The sequence below is a fragment of the Saccharomycopsis crataegensis genome, assembly GCF_037102585.1.
Source record: "Saccharomycopsis crataegensis DNA, jcf7180000000084, whole genome shotgun sequence".
NCBI classification, from domain to species: domain Eukaryota; kingdom Fungi; phylum Ascomycota; class Saccharomycetes; order Ascoideales; family Saccharomycopsidaceae; genus Saccharomycopsis; species Saccharomycopsis crataegensis.
The window spans coordinates 235,962-251,851 of record NW_027043829.1 but is presented as its reverse complement, the minus strand read 5'-3'; the positions used below and the strand labels follow the sequence as shown (position 1 = coordinate 251,851).

Genomic DNA, 15,890 nt, shown 5'->3' with positions numbered 1-15,890 from the left:
AGTTTATGAGAAAGAATTATAATAAGAAAGAATAACAGGAATATCCCGAAGAAAAAATTGTAAATAAAAGAAAAAGCGAAAGAGTCAACAAAAAATTGGTCTATTCACATTCTATCAACGTCAAGTGTAATATCAAAATTTATAGAGTCATTTTCCAAACCATTTCTGATCAAGACTCTCTTCACCACCCTTGAAACGTCAGCATGTAATCTGAATTCATCTTTATCTGAACCGCCAACCATTTTGATTTTGATCAAAACCACAAAGAGGTGGTAGTTCACTTTAGAAATGATGATTTTCTTCACCTTAAATGTTGATTTGAAGGAATCAAGTTTTATAAGTTCATCATTGATCTCATTTGAATTTTTCTTGAAGATCCGGTTTCCGTAAGGAAAGGATAGAAGAATCACCAAAGACAATTTCTTCATCATATTGAACGCGAAATAAAGAATTAAAGTTGCCATCACAAAAGTTTGGAGCTCATTAAATTTGAAGTCAGAGCTGAATTTGGAAATTGACGGATAAAATAAAAGATAGCCCAAGAATATCAAAGTCAAGAACTTGATTGGATCCTTGACAACAGTATTATTGTCAGTTACATATTTGATTCCGTCAATCAATTTATCATAACTGTTCTTCCTGAGAAATTCCAAGATCCCAATATTCAGACTACCTTTCTTCTTTGGATTATCCGCGGTAGCCAATAAATCAAGATTTGAGCGTTTATAATGCAATTTCCCGTCACCAATAGCTTCTCCATTTTCTGTAAAAGGATTATCATTAAAAGACAAAATCTTATTTGCAAGCAATGTGATGAATATCCCTGTCAAAACCAAAAACAAAAATATACCATCCGACAACTTTTTATGCTCATCGTTATTGTGATTGTGGTGGTTGTCGTGATTGAAATCTTGATCAATTAAACTCACAACAAATTCTTCTAAACAGTGGGTAATCAAATCAAATCCCACATAAAACAAAGAAACACTCAATGCAAATCCAAATAGCACCTCCAATCTGGTGAGACCAAAAGGAAATCTGATAGAAGACTTGTCCCAAACTTCAAAATTTTTGAAAATTTCAACAACAACAACCAAGAGATTATTAATGGAATCAAAAAATACTAAATGCGATAATGTAGTTAAACAAGCCAAAGAATATTGAAAGCCAGCTAAAAAAATCACCGACGAATAAGCCAAATGGAAGCAACATAAAAATAACTTTAGTTTTTGGGAATAAGTGCTCGATTCGAAAAATTCTGTGACTGAAGGGATTGGTAAAGAAGTTGGAATATTTAAATTGGCCCTCTTTTTAGGCTCTTGAAAGAGGTTCATAGAAACAGAGGAATGTTTGTACCTATGACCCCTTCTATGAGCAGGTTTCTGTAAAATATTTTGGTTGGTCATACTAATAGATGAATAATTGAATGGATTTGTGGTTGATGAACTGGAGTCCTTTCGTTTAGAGGGGCTTCCATTACGGACGGGGGAGCTAGACCTTGAATTATAGAAAATCTCACTACCATTAGCATTGTAGCTGCTGGTATTGTCTAATTCTGATCTTGAGCCACTTCTGGATATCCCCGTGCCCAAAGATGGTGGTGATAATACATGTAAGGCTTTTTGGGAATTGTTAGAGCCCATTGAATATAAACTAGATCTGTTTCCAGGTTTAGTAGAGTAACTATTAGATGGCGGGGAGAATTGAAGAATAGGTTCATTTGATGACGCCAAAGTATTGAGAGATGGAATTTGTTTCGGTTGCGCACACTGTGGACTTCCTGTTATACTATCATTATTTGACCTTAGAGAATCATGAGATTTCTTGACGATTAATGAAGGGGAAGAATTGTTAATATAGGAATCTAAGTCGGCGTACAAAGATCTTGGACGTTGTCGTCTACCAGATTTATAACTGCCACTGGTCAAATTTGAGCGACCTGGAGGTGGCATTTCACCATTACTGACATTCGCAGAGAACTCAGACTTCAATGGCGAGCCAGTAGATTCATATCTACTATGCCCCATGGTTGAAAGCTGCTCACTGACTCTCGATCTACCTGCTGGGGTTGGTGTTGATAAATGGGAACGGTCTTGGGCAAAATTTGATGATATTGGTGATGCAAAGCTCGAAGCTGATTGAGGTGAGTCCATCACTGCACTATCTTGCTGAGGGTAGGAATACTTTGGTACGTATTGAAGACGGGGTTTCCCATCAACCATTATAGATTCAGTTTGCGCATCTTCAGACATAGTTGGCAAAACTGTTGGATGGCTTAGTTATGATCTCACAGCTAACACCTTTGTGGTTGTGGGATGGGTTAGCAACGCAATGATACTAACAAGGAATGGACAACTATGTTAAATTGATGACAAATATCAGTCTGTCAAGAGATGAATGCCTATGTTTATGTATTCCCCGAATCCTCGATTTGGTAATTGTGCGATGAGCGGGATATATATTTACGCTTGAGTCAATTTGGCATATCATTTATCGTTTTGGTACCTCAAAATTCAAATTTCGTATCATCTTTTCCCGCCGCCTTGGCTCCACGTGCCACTGGTAATGGAAAAAAAATATACGCTGGCTAGAGTTTTCAGGGCGGCTTAACATCACTTCGATGTCGCGTGACAGTATACAATACTTAGTAGGGCTACATGTCAAGTTTTCCTATGTGACCGCGACATCACGTGTTTACTACGGTTTGTTAGTAGATTTTCATTTTTTCATCTTCAATATTGACAGTTAGAGGTACCAGAATACAGTCTAAAGAGAAGAACATAGTAAACTACAATAAAAAGTAAGTGGGAACTCAATGATTGGAGACACTAGAGGTGATTAGAGGTATTGATTATGTGTTTTGTGTATTTGAGGACTAGTGTGAAATTATAGGTGTGGAATAATGCGTGCGAAAGGTTATTGTATCAAGTAAATTAATGGAATATATGGGACCCATATTTTGGTAAAACCAATAGAGGAATGATTAAACAAAAAATATTATTCAATCATTATTTTCAACAGCTTGCTTTGGAAGGCCACTTGAGATCTAAATATCGAATTTGTATTCATAATTTTGGAATTAGGTGTATTGGATCATTAATAAATTGTGGGTTTAAACAAACCGATTAAATGAAACCTATATGAATTGATTTGGGGTCAGCTAACAGACTTATGAAAAATGATTAATTGTATGTGATACATTTTGGAGAATTTGTGAAACATGACAACTGATGATTTGTATTCTTACTATTATTTCCGATTGACACTCCTATAAAATCAACTCGAATCACTAAATCTACAATCAATGTAAATCACTCATGGAATAGTGTTAATTTTTTTCAGGGGGAAATACTAACCAGTAATTGATAGATGAAGTACTTGGCTGCCTACTTATTGCTCGTTCAAGCTGGTAACGCTGAACCATCCGTTGCTGACGTCTCCAAGGTTTTGGAATCCGTCGGTATCGAAATCGATTCTGAAAAGCTCGACAAATTGATTGCCGAAATTTCTGGTAAGAACGCTGAAGAATTGATTGCTCAAGGTATTGAAAAATTGTCCACTGTCCCAACCGGTGGTGCTGGTGCCGCTTCTGGTGCTGCTGCTGGTGCTTCTGAAGAAGCCGCCGCTGAAGAAGCCGTTGAAGAAGAAGAAGATGAATCTGACGATGACATGGGTTTCGGTTTGTTCGACTAAGCTAATTCATAAAATGTGTTCATGTATGTTCTTATTTCTAATTAATGTATAAAAACTATCCTCAAGATGTTCACTTGGAGTGTAAGTGATTTGTACCAAGAGTTTGGTTGTTATTGAGAGTTTGAAACCAAGAATTTGGTTGTTCATTGAGAGTTTGAAACCAAGAATTTGGTTGTTCATGGAGAGTTTGAATTCAATAAGCCCAGAACCATCTTACTTACAACTATTCCCACTCAGACAGGAGAGCAGTACCTTCAATTACATGCTATTGTTGCGCGAAAAGTGGTGACATGTACTGGAAGCCTCTTTTATGATGAAACCTATGGCAAATGCTACCTTTTGGTCTGCAACACACCAGCATTTTGGCAGAACCTTGTAAATTTCCATTATAGTGATTTTTACTTAAGGTTATGGGCGCACGCACATCGTAGTAAGCACATGGAATAATAATATTACTCAAAGTGTCAATCTCGGAGATTGACAAAATATCGGGGCAACAATGGATTCCTCACCATTGAAGCATAATACGCCTAGATCAGATGATAATGAAGATGACCCCGTTGGCTCTAATTTACGATATGTTGGATACGGTCAGCGATTGAAAGTAAGATATGAAATGTCAATAACAACATTGTACTTGTATTTTGAGATTCAACTAACAAAAAAAAAACTTTAGCAATTGTTCACCGATTTTGGGAAATATATCTACCTGGAAAAACTGCATCTATTTGGAGCAATTCGCGAATCGGATGGTCTAGGAAAAGAATTGAGTTCCATTTCCAAAACTTTGAAGACATCAGGAGAAAATTCTCAACTTATGTCCGAAAGCGCTCCCAAGATCTTGATTGAAGAAGGTTCAATATTGGCAAAACAGGCTGGTCCAGCTGGTAAGAGGGCAATTTCTCTAGCCAATGAATCCTCCATAATTAGCCAAGCTAAGTACCTTGGTAAGTCAGCTACAACCGTAGCAAAACAAACAAGAAATACATCCCAAGAGTTGCAAATTTTGACTAAACAATCTCAATTGCCCTCTATGATCACTTCCCAGATGGTGAAACCAGCCATTGGGAAGGTCAGGATGACTAGTGGTAGAATAAGAAAAGCGGTGGATATCCAAGAGATGATCTCAGGAGCACTTGATAAGACGGAAAATCGCAGTGATGAACAACGATTTCGAAGACAGAAAATTAAAATGAAAATAATCAAGGTTTGTGGTATTATGTCTTGGACTTACATAGGGGGTGATGTGCTTCATGAAACCATGAAAGAATATTATAGAGAACTCGGACTGGAATCTTCAACAGACGAAATGAATGCTGCTAGAGAATCTAATTATAAACTTGTTTTTGTTGAAAGAACCCTTTTTCATTCAATTTCAACCATTGCAATCCCAAGTGTTGCCATAAAATACATACTAAAATTTTCAGGAGAAAACATTTTCAATTCGACAACGTATGAATATTTGCACGGCCTCGCCAGCAACTCTAGACTATTTCCATTTCTAGCAAGAAAATTTGGAGGCATGTCAGATAATTTTATGAAACAAATATTTTATAAAGGTGGACCATTTTTGGCCGTTTCAATTATTTTTCCACTAATTCCAAAATACTGTGATAAGGTAATTGAAACGCTGTTGGACAATAGTTTGAGGAAATTTTGGAAAAAGCTAGCTTAATACTACAACATATTCAGGTTGTTTGTATGAAAAACTATTAATATTATTGTCACTCATAAACACATTTTATCTTGGCAATAGCTTCACGAGGAAGTTTTCGGGCTCTATGGCGATAGAATCTGGACACTCATTTAACTCAAAGGGATTAGTTTTCATTCTTAGATTGAGGTTATGCGGCTCTCTTATTTTATATTTGATTATTGTTCTCACCAACAACACGTATAATTCCTTGTATGCCAAATGAGAACCAGCACACATTCTGCTACCGATTCCGAAGGAAAATTGGCACAATTTTGCCTTAGGATCCAATGTCAAATCGTCACTCAACCACCTCTTCGGTTCAAACTTCTCTGGATGTGGATAGTACTTAGGGTCATTGTTTGCTGCGGCTGCATTCATAAATAATATTGTTCCCTTGGGTATAGTGCAGCCTCTGTACTCGATAGGACTGGTAGTTTCCCTAGGAAGACTTAATGGCAAAACAGTCATATGTCTCAAAGTCTCCTTAATTAGAGCACAAATATAATCTACTTTAAGGTTTTCATAAACACACATCTCCCAAGCGTTTTCCAAAGATCCATATTCCTTGAGAAGCTCAAAAACAGCGGTGTTCTGGATCTCATATCCAAATTCTGAATTGCTTAACATTCCGATACAATAAAAGAAATTCAAAGGAGCGTTGTCTAAGCCAGCCGAGACTAACGTTAAACAAGCACTCTGTAACTCTTCGGGTGACAATCTTTTTGGGTCCTCATCCATAATTTTCCAAGCTTGAGAAACAAAGCACTCGACATCTTCACCGTGTTCTAACCGGGTCTTGAGTTGGTCTTCGAAGAATCTTATATACTTATCCCTCCTTCTTCTAAACTCATTAGGGGTATTCAACTTGGGGGCAAGGAATTTCAAGATTGGAATATAATCTTGGGGATTAGAAGTATGAGATCTTAGCCTCGTAATTTTATTCTCAACTGAGGTGACCTCGTCTAATAAACTAAGCCCATACTCAGTATTGTAGTCAATCGCATAGCCGTAGGTGATGAATAGTGCAATCTTCAAGTGATAGGCCTGCACGAACTTAAGTAGATTAATATCTCGGTGAGGTGCATTTTCCTTATCACTCAAAAATTTATCGATTCTTTCCAAAGTATGTATTGATTCTAAACTGATTAGGTCACTATATTTCCCAACCGCAGTCTTATTTAAATTGGTCGCGACAAACTTTCTTTTCCTTTTATAAGAATCACAATACGGCGTTGTGCCAATGGTAAGCCCCTGGGTCTTCGACACTACATTATGGAATGTGAAAAGTGTGGGTCTTGAATTATTGTTGTGCCAGTTCTGCATCCAAAGCTCCATTATTGAGTCATAACTATTTGCAACAACTACTTTTCTCGATCCCATCCTAGTTTGGTAAACATCTCCATGAATTTTCGCCCATTTGGAGTAGACGAGTGATGGATTGTGAGAGAGCTGATGCAAGTTACCAACTATTGGCAATCCAGGAACTTGAGGTAAGCCTGGAATTCTCTTTGGTTTTCCTATCCCAACAAAATCAACTAAACACCATAAAATGAGTACACCAATTATGGGACCTATGCTGACATCTAGCAGTGTTAGTGATACTTGTTAAGGATTGGAAAAAGTAAAAAAGGAAATATACAAACATAATAACACTGGGATATAACCGACTAAAAAAGTAATATAGTGGTAAATATGGGTGAAATGATCCAGCTCCATAATCAAGATCCTTTAATATTTTATTATGTGAAGTAATTCTTTTTTTTTTTTTATTGTTTTACTGTCAAATTTTTTTGTAATATCCTCCAACATTGAGGTTCTACTATTTTTAGGAAAAATGCATTTTGAATAAGAACCTCCAGAATATTTTGCAGCCTCTGGCTAACCAAAAACAGCAAGAAAAGAGAAACGATTGAGAAAGAACACAAAATCGCTTATGCATGTTGACGGGGGAACACCGGCGGGTAATATATGGCAGCAGATGACCGGGCAATCCCCCCTGCCCGCCATCGATCGACAGCACACGGAAGGCAAAAAAAAAAGTCAGCAAAATTTGGAATTTGCAGTTACACTGACGTCTTTTCCTCCTCTCCTAAAGGAACTCGTTTCTCCAATAACTCTCTATTAATCAATAACATATAACTTTCAAAAATGTCTGCCTCTTTAGATAAATCCCTTGACGAAATCATTGCCTCCAAGCCAGGTGTCAAGAAGACCTTCAGATCTAAGAAAACCGGGAATAAAAACGCCAAAGTCGGCAAAGCCCCTCACAAAGCTCGCCCTGGTGCTAAGAAAACCATCTCCCCTGCTGCTGTTGCTAAAGTTATCGATGCTTCTTCTGCTTCTAAAGCTGTTATTTACGGTTTAGTATGTGTTGCCTGAGTTATTATTTTCTCATTTGTATTTTACTAATGAGAATGTGTGCCTGTTTATTTCTGTTTATTTCGCGTCTATAATTGCCTAGCGGGATGTTAACTACATAACTATGGGATTTTCCTTTTGAAGATTGACTGTCCAAAAGGACGACATGATCCTCCCATTCACGAGAAATGGAGGCTGATGGAGGCGTTGAGCATTTACTACCTTGGTGATTTTGGCGTCAATTACGCGTCGTTACCCCATTTTTCGGTACCAAATTGTGTTGAGATACTCTATCAGTCATTCTTTCTTTAAATCTTGTTCAAGACGTGAATCAAAAAATCCAGAACTATGGACACTGGACGTTTGTGGCTTAATGCTTGGAGTGATGAATGTTGATGAAGCAACACATCATTCTGAGAGGTTTGGCAAGATTGCAATTAAGTAATTACATGTAATGCCTGCCTTTGCCCCTAGTTATTTTGCAAAGTAGCGTAGTGCTACCTTGTAATCTAGCGCGCCTAGAATATGGACAGCGATAAAACAAGGAAATAAACATTTCTGTGTCACTATCTCATTTTTATTGTTTGGGTTACAAGATGATGCTGAGTTTTGTTAAAGACACGGGTGGATGTTTTTTTTTTCTGTTTTTTCCAGAAAGTGGTTCCATCAACTGTGCTGCTCGTGATCTGTATATTGGTTCTTTCAATTTTGTGTTCTAGGTGAAGGAAAATTGAACCCGATTATTATTATCTCCATCCCAACCAATGTTTATTCTTTCTTTTTGCTGTGAGAATTTTTTATACTAACTACTAATAATAGCCAAAAGATATCAAGCAAGATGCTGTCAAAGAGTTCTTCCAAAGTCAAGTCGGTGGTGTTCACACCGTTGCCTTGAGTTACAATGAAAGAGGCCAATCTAAGGGGATTGCCACTATTATCTTCAAGAACTCTCAATACGCTCAAAAGGCTGTCACCAAATACAATGGTGCCCCAATTGACGGTGGTAAGAACAACTTAAAAATTGAATTGATCTTGGATCCAACTAAAAAGCCTTTGACTGCCAGAATCCAAGCCAACGAGAAGAGATTGGCAATCAAGGCCAATGCCCCATCTAGGGCTAGTAAGCCAAAGAAGGCTGCCGCTAAGAAGCCAGCCGCCAAGAAGCCAGTCAAAAAGGCCAAGAAGACTCTTGAAGAATTGGACCAAGAAATGACTGATTACTTTGAAAAGAAGGATTAATTCAAACAATTTTTTTTTGTTTTTATTTTCATTTTGTATAATGTTATTTTTTCATGCTTGGGTCTTTTTGCGAGATGTTTTTTTATTGTATAATTTATTTTTTTGTAATTTAAGAAAAAAAAAAAACAGCCACTAAAGTTGGTGTTTATTAGTGTTTATGATAAATTGTAACCATTCCAATGCCCCATGCTGATAATACATCCGAGCTAAACGCCAAAGTATCTCTGTGCTAGCTGTTGTGTGATTTGTATATAATAATTATGAAGAAGGTCTGTAATATAAATCAAAAAAAAAGAAGTTGGTATAAATCAATGATTAGCCCAGTGTGCAGCATGAATTATTTTTTGCCATTAGTAGGAATATTCCTGTGGTCTGGTCTGGTTGGTGCGAAGAAGAAATGAAATCGCTGTGCCTGCCTGGTATATTTTAGAAAACAGCGTTTATAATAACCACCAATCCATGATGTTATATAACGTGCTCTTAAAATATTGTGCAGTTTTGTCAAGCGCTTCTCAACTAGTGAGTTCCAAAATAAACATGCCCCCACCGTGAGCGCTGAAGTTTCTGCTTTAACCTTCCAAACCGAGTTTGGTGTAACCAGTTTTAATGTCTGGGATACCGCTGGTGAAGAGGCATTGTCTGGTTTAGGGGATGGTTACTACACCGGGGCTCATGGTTGTATTATCATGTTCGATGTCAGCTCCAGATTGACCTTGAAGAGCATCACAAGATGGTACAGAGATGGTACAGAGATGTAACTAGAGCTTGTACAGGTATCCCAATTGTTTTATGTAGTAATAAGGTCGATATTAAAGAAAGAGCCATCAAGCCCAAGATCATTGTATTTCACAGAACAAAGAATATTGAATACTGCGATATCTCCGTCAAGGCCACTTACAACATAGAAAAACCATTCTTTCTTTTATCCAGAATATTTACTGGTGACAGTGACTTAGAATTTGACCCAGCCCCGACCTTTGGTACACCGGAAGCCGAAATTGACGCTATCCTGGAGTATAAGGATGATGATGATGACTCATAAGCAGTTCACGAAATGGTATTGCCTCAGTTTATTTGTTTGTTTTTCATTGGTAGGGGTGTTTGTTGAAAAAACTGATAAAAAAACATACAGAATTATCATCCCTTATGATATTTTGAAGCAATTCATTTTTTTGATAAATTCGACATATATCTGTCTTTTCTCCCTTCAGCAATGTAATTGTAAGATTTTTTTTTCCATTTATTGCAAAGCAGATATAATAAAAATAACGGGGATATTTTTGTGGTATTAGATCTTAATTATGTGCTGAGTATGTCATAGCCTCAAATGAATGAAGCCATGACCAGTAGTGGGGGACTCTTTTTCTATGGGGGGAATGTTCTTCATCCCAAAAACTTCCGAGTTGTCTTTGGAAGAAATTGATTAGGTTTTGAATAGTGGTACTAGAAAATTTCTCTTGGTTAAACTCAGGAGGTTATTTGATTCTAATCAAAACGTCGTATTATCATTTTTTTTTACTCCATCTAAAAAATGCAAACCTGATCCGCCTATCAATAAAAGGAAAGCCTAATTTGTTTGAAGATTGAAATACGGTCGATTTCTTTGACGCGGTTTAAAGAAGTGTACAAAATGATACAATCTCTGGCTGCAGATAATTAACCCATCTCCTCGCAAACTAAGAAGAGCTTCAGTGGTTTTCTTAGCTCGCCTCTTGGTGAATAAATATCTTAGGTATTCTATAGAAAACAAAATTAGGACAGCGTCAAATAATAGCGGAGGTACAAAATGAGAGCTAATAATTAATCTCCAGGAGATTAGAAAGGATCAGGATCGACAAAATCTTGTTTGAAAACACTGCCCAACAAGACGCCAAAGGCCACAAATGTTTGCCACAACATAATGAAAGATTCTCGAGACTTCGCAGGAAAATCGGAATGACCGAGGAGTTTAACCCCATAAAAGTACCAACAAATACTCTAGCTACCAACAAATACCCGAAAGATTGAGCAAACGCCTGCCATAGCGAGCCACCAATACCAAACAATAAATGCTGAAAGGAGAAAGACGCCTGATTTTGCTACAGGAGCCTCAAAAATTGTAAAAAAAAAAAATTATTCCACACGAAAAAATAAAAAAAAAAAAAAAAGGGAAACCATCGGCATCTCTGTGAAATTGTAGTCGAATTCCATAATTTAATGATAAAATATGGGCCCAAATACCATAAGTTTGAACTCTGTCAAAGCTCTAAAATCCTCAATATGCGTTACCGCTAAAAGATCCTACGCATTATCGTCTTTTCGTGGTGGATCATCATCATCGACTAAAGCATCCTTTGTCAAAAAATCACCAGTAAAGGGACCTGCTCTTTTTAAAACGATGACAAAACCTACAGGTGTTTCCAACTCTAATACCAATTCTGCTCCTTTATCTACATCGACAACAACAAATATAACTTCTATATCTCAATCTCAATCGTCAGAAACTCATCCCCAACCTCCCGCTAGGGCATCATCGCCTGGAACTGCCGCTCCAAAATTCAGCACCAAGACTTTCAATGATGTTTTCAACCATACTTTGAACGACACTCCACCATTTACTCCACCTTCTAGTGGTGGGCTTTTGAATACCGAGGGGGAATCGCTACATCATCACCCGCAAATAGACTGGACCAGCTCGTTCCATGGTATTGGGACCACCCAGCTCTCGCAACGACAAATCGATATTCTTCTTCAACCACTTGATCCAGAAGATATTGAAATGAAACCCGATGGACTCATTTATCTTCCAGAGATAAAGTATCGTCGGATCCTCAATAAGTCATTAGGTCCGGGGGCGTGGGGGTTGATTCCTCGTTCGGATACCGTGATCACCCCGAAATTGATCACGAGAGAGTACGGGTTGGTGGTAATGGGACGGCTTATCAGTGTTGCTCGAGGGGAACAGGACTATTTCAATCAAGAAGGAATTCCTACGGCTACTGAGGGTTGTAAAAGTAATGCGTTGATGAGATGCTGTAAAGATTTGGGGATTGGGTCAGAATTGTGGGACCCGCGGTTCATTAGAAAGTTCAAGAATCAGTATTGCGAGGAAAAATTCGTCACCCACGTTGTCACTGGGAAGAAGAAGAGGATATGGAAACGTAAGGACGATTCTATTGGGTATCCTTACAAATTGTGAGTGATTAGATGATGATTATTCTGTATTTATTGTGGTTTCTTGTTAAATAGTCATATTTTTTTTTGTTATATTATTATTAAATTGGCGTGTGTAATATTACCCAAACTGGAATCTAATATAAGTTTTGTGATGTTGATCAAAAATATAAAACAGTAAAACAATAGTAAACAGTGTTCAGAATATTATACAACATTGGAATTTCGAAAAACATTGATTAGACCAGTTAAAAAATGATTATGTATTTCACCTTGTTTTTATTGCTTCTAATCTTATAACAATTGTATAATAAAAATAAAAGAACAACAATGAACAACGTGCGTAAGTGTATACTACAAATATAGTATATATTATATACTAAAAAAAAAAAAAAAGACTAAAACTTAAATCAAAGCAGTACTAAAAATGGAAGGGAAAAAAAAAATTCTCTTAAATGAAATAACGTGGCTCATCAAAAACATGGTATCTATGTCCTCTAACCCCATCACCATCAAACATCGTAGGGAATCTCAAAGGTTTTGGAACTTGGCTAACGTCGACTCTTTCATTCATGTACAACAAGTGTTCGTTTTCCAAAGCAATCTTGTCTGCTAACATGAATTTCCCTACTTGAACTTCAGTATCGGTGATGGTACCTCTACTCACCCGAGCGTACCCAGTTCTTCTAATCCTCTTGAAGAGGATGTATTCACACCATCTATCGTCGTCGGTTGGATCAATGTCATGCATTCCCGATTTCTCACTCACGTAAACATTGTAATTACCTTTATGAGGTTCAGTAACCAAGTAACTGAGTAAGATGGCTGGTCTATCGGTAGAACCCATGAGTTCACTAAGATACAAGGTTTGTAAACGTCTATCTTCGACATCTTCTTCTTGGCCAGAATGGAACACAAATATATCAACATATTCTCCGTAAATGTCCAAAGTGGCATGAATGGCAGGGGCCAATTCCCCAACTGGGGATGGTAAAAGATGGTGGGTGGAGTTCAAGATTGGGAACTTGGATAAAAGTAAACAACCCCAAGTGTGCTTATTTGGACCAGGTCCAAAATCAGTATAATAACCCAAATCTTGGGCAATTTTTTGGGTCATGTCACGATTACCCATCACAATACGTTGGGTATCGGTTTCCAACATCCCCATTATATCCACTTCTAAATCAACAATAAGGTCACGGATCCGGTCTTCGGCGGCCCAAAGATCATTATCGAGGGCAAAATGGACTGTCCAGATCCCGGCAGTGAATGATTTGGTTTCTGGATGGTATGGGGTTGGATCATTGAATGGGAAACGAAGGAAGGCAATGACTCCACTGGTAACGGTCAAGAGCAACAACAAGGTTTGGAACTTCTTCTTAATACTGCCAAGAGACTTACCAATCTTGTTAAATGATTTATCCGAAGAGGCAATCATGCTGTCAGATCCATATAAATGGGCATTGAGAATCCCCAAACCAACAGATACCATTGGGACACCATAGACAATGTCAGTACGTTCTCTAAGCAAAGGTCCACCAGGGACAAAGGCATAAGCAACAATCCAAACACTAGCAAGCATGAAGATCAAATAAAACAAGAATGAAAGAGTGAAACTGAGCCCTGGGTTGAAACGAGAGACATTTTCCATCATGATTGGTGTGATGGTGACCAAATAAAATGAAAGCACAAGCCCACCAATGTAACCCATCCAGCCTTTGAAACTGCATAAAAGAATAAGACCAATGACACCAGCACTATAGAATTTATAATTAATTAATGAAGATCTGGAAGAAACTAATCCACAATAAATACCAAAGGCAATCACTGTGAGAGATACCGCACCGTGAGGAACAGGGATTGGACCTCTGATTGGGTACCCATCCCAAACCCAAGTAATGATGGTAGAAGAGTCTGTAAGAAGGGCATGAAGGAGAAAAATGAAGGCACCAAATGAGATGGCAGAAAAAAATACCGATTCTTTACGATTGGCTACCGAAGCGACGGTAGGAGCGGTGGTCAAAGTTTTGGAAGAATTGCCAAAGCTAAATGATTGGTTGATTTTTTTGTAATTTGGAGTCAACAAGGCAGCAATGACACCAACAATAATCCCGGTGTTATTCCAGCCTCCATTCTCTTTGTGCATGATTGGCCATATTGGATTGTTGGTAGCAAAGGCAAATTTAATAATTGCAGACAATAATAAACCAACGGAGGATAACGTGGCGTAATATTTGCTGAGATCTTTAGAAAGAGTGGCAAGAATTTCATCATTAATTTGATCGTCTTCATTTTGGCTCTTTTTTTCAGTATTAAGGATAGAGTTACACACCGAGAAGCTGATATTATTGATATACCAGGTTTCGTTGGCCAAACCAAGGGCACAGAAAGCTACTCCTGTGGCGGAAGTAACTAATCTATATTCTGGTTTTTCGACCAAGTACGCACCAACCCCAAGTGCCGCACCCAAAACTCTAGAGATTTGTGGATAGTTAGCCAAAAGGTTTCTAATGAATGGAATGGCAAGAATAAAAGTGAGTAGTAATCCAATCACCGATGCCTCGTAACCGGAAATCCCCATGGCCCACAATGGGAAATACCAAATCATCGCCAAGAACCCTGAGAGGACGGACCAAAAGACAAAAGAATTGATTATATGCACCAACATGTTTTGGTAACTGAATAATTGTTCAAAAGATTTGATCTTGCTAAACTTGTCTAATTTGGAAATTGATTTATCCAAATTGGTGACCACTTCGATTTCTTTTGCCGAAGAATTAACTTCTTCATTGAAACTAATCTTTCTGAAGAAGTCCAACTTGAGAGAACTTTCGCCGTCGGTGGCCAAATTGATTTGCAAATCCTTAAGATCACAAATTGCCCAAGTGTCAAACCCAATATCTAACAAAATCAATGACCATTCACAGTACGCATAATAAGAGTAGGCCCCTGCAACTCTGTGAACTTTATGTTGAATGAAAAGATAAATCAATGGTACAAGCATCCCAAAGAATGACAAGCAGGTGTAAAGCCTGTAAGAGCGTAATTTGGAGGTGCTTGGAGTGAGTTTGATCACCGAGACGTCCCATGGAATAGTCAACACGATGTAACTAATCATAAAGATATCATGCCAATCATGATCATCAGTAGAAGTGATATAGACCCAGCCACCACAAGTGAATGTCCTAATAATCCCACAAACCAAACCAAAAGCTGGCAATTTGGAATTTGGTTTATAAAGACGCAAATAACTGAGGCAAACTAAGGCAAAACGAGGCCCTGCGGTCAACGCAATAAGAATCTGAAAGATCGAACGTTCTGGATAACGATCGCCAATGGTGGCACTGACACTAGGAAACCATTCTTCTGGATAGCTGTAGAATTCATTCTCGATAATCTTGTAGTAGTGCAAGTAGCATCCAACAACAAGGGCAGCCAAGAAGGCCAGATAAGCACACACAGAGTGAGCAATCCCAACGTATTTGGCGTTGAAGGACACCAAAGCCCGTTGCTTGTCACTCATCTTGATTTTGATTATTACTTGGTGTGTACGGTATATTATTCTCTAAAAAGAGTAACCACCAATTAGGAAAAAAAAAAAAAAAAAGGCGCTGAAAAATGTGGTGATGGGTGGATTGTAAGGAAATTTGAGAATTTCCGCTATCCGCCCGGTGTCAATGTGTGGCTGGTTGCGATGCCCTATGGAGAGAACAACGCTAGTGAGTAAAAGCCGGGGGTTCTGATCAGCGGG

General features: G+C 38.1%; 8 protein-coding genes across 8 annotated transcripts; 5 read left to right on the top strand and 3 right to left on the bottom strand. All coding sequences in view use genetic code 12, as the record gives it.

Moving 5' to 3' along the window:
• Nucleotides 1-104: 104 nt before the first annotated feature.
• On the bottom strand, nucleotides 105-2,252 carry ZRG17 (Zn(2+) transporter ZRG17; the record flags this gene model as incomplete). The annotated part of the gene is made up of 1 exon (XM_064996728.1): nucleotides 105-2,252. One exon carries the CDS (start codon nucleotides 2,250-2,252, stop codon nucleotides 105-107), a length of 2,148 nt encoding a protein of 715 aa, XP_064852800.1.
• Nucleotides 2,253-3,369: 1,117 nt separating this feature from the next.
• Nucleotides 3,370-3,693, top strand: DASC09_031280 (60S acidic ribosomal protein P2; the record flags this gene model as incomplete). Its single annotated transcript, XM_064996727.1, has 1 exon — nucleotides 3,370-3,693. One exon carries the CDS (start codon nucleotides 3,370-3,372, stop codon nucleotides 3,691-3,693), a length of 324 nt encoding a protein of 107 aa, XP_064852799.1.
• A 499-nt stretch (nucleotides 3,694-4,192) lies between these two features.
• On the top strand, nucleotides 4,193-5,368 carry DASC09_031270 (uncharacterized protein; the record flags this gene model as incomplete). Its single annotated transcript, XM_064996726.1, has 2 exons — nucleotides 4,193-4,297; nucleotides 4,370-5,368. 2 exons carry the CDS (start codon nucleotides 4,193-4,195, stop codon nucleotides 5,366-5,368), a joined length of 1,104 nt encoding a protein of 367 aa, XP_064852798.1.
• Nucleotides 5,369-5,434: 66 nt separating this feature from the next.
• On the bottom strand, nucleotides 5,435-7,105 carry DASC09_031260 (uncharacterized protein; the record flags this gene model as incomplete). Its single annotated transcript, XM_064996725.1, has 2 exons — nucleotides 5,435-6,972; nucleotides 7,033-7,105. 2 exons carry the CDS (start codon nucleotides 7,103-7,105, stop codon nucleotides 5,435-5,437), a joined length of 1,611 nt encoding a protein of 536 aa, XP_064852797.1.
• A 432-nt stretch (nucleotides 7,106-7,537) lies between these two features.
• On the top strand, nucleotides 7,538-8,986 carry YRA1 (RNA-binding protein YRA1; the record flags this gene model as incomplete). Its single annotated transcript, XM_064996724.1, has 2 exons — nucleotides 7,538-7,753; nucleotides 8,567-8,986. 2 exons carry the CDS (start codon nucleotides 7,538-7,540, stop codon nucleotides 8,984-8,986), a joined length of 636 nt encoding a protein of 211 aa, XP_064852796.1.
• Nucleotides 8,987-9,246: 260 nt separating this feature from the next.
• DASC09_031240 (uncharacterized protein) lies at nucleotides 9,247-10,028 on the top strand (the record flags this gene model as incomplete). Its single annotated transcript, XM_064996723.1, has 3 exons — nucleotides 9,247-9,255; nucleotides 9,493-9,740; nucleotides 9,782-10,028. The coding sequence occupies 3 exons, from the start codon at nucleotides 9,247-9,249 to the stop codon at nucleotides 10,026-10,028; spliced, it is 504 nt and encodes a 167-aa protein (XP_064852795.1).
• A 1,164-nt stretch (nucleotides 10,029-11,192) lies between these two features.
• Nucleotides 11,193-12,164, top strand: MGM101 (Mgm101p; the record flags this gene model as incomplete). The annotated part of the gene is made up of 1 exon (XM_064996722.1): nucleotides 11,193-12,164. The coding sequence occupies one exon, from the start codon at nucleotides 11,193-11,195 to the stop codon at nucleotides 12,162-12,164; it is 972 nt and encodes a 323-aa protein (XP_064852794.1).
• A 426-nt stretch (nucleotides 12,165-12,590) lies between these two features.
• On the bottom strand, nucleotides 12,591-15,662 carry CWH43 (Cwh43p; the record flags this gene model as incomplete). The annotated part of the gene is made up of 1 exon (XM_064996721.1): nucleotides 12,591-15,662. The coding sequence occupies one exon, from the start codon at nucleotides 15,660-15,662 to the stop codon at nucleotides 12,591-12,593; it is 3,072 nt and encodes a 1,023-aa protein (XP_064852793.1).
• Nucleotides 15,663-15,890: the final 228 nt, after the last annotated feature.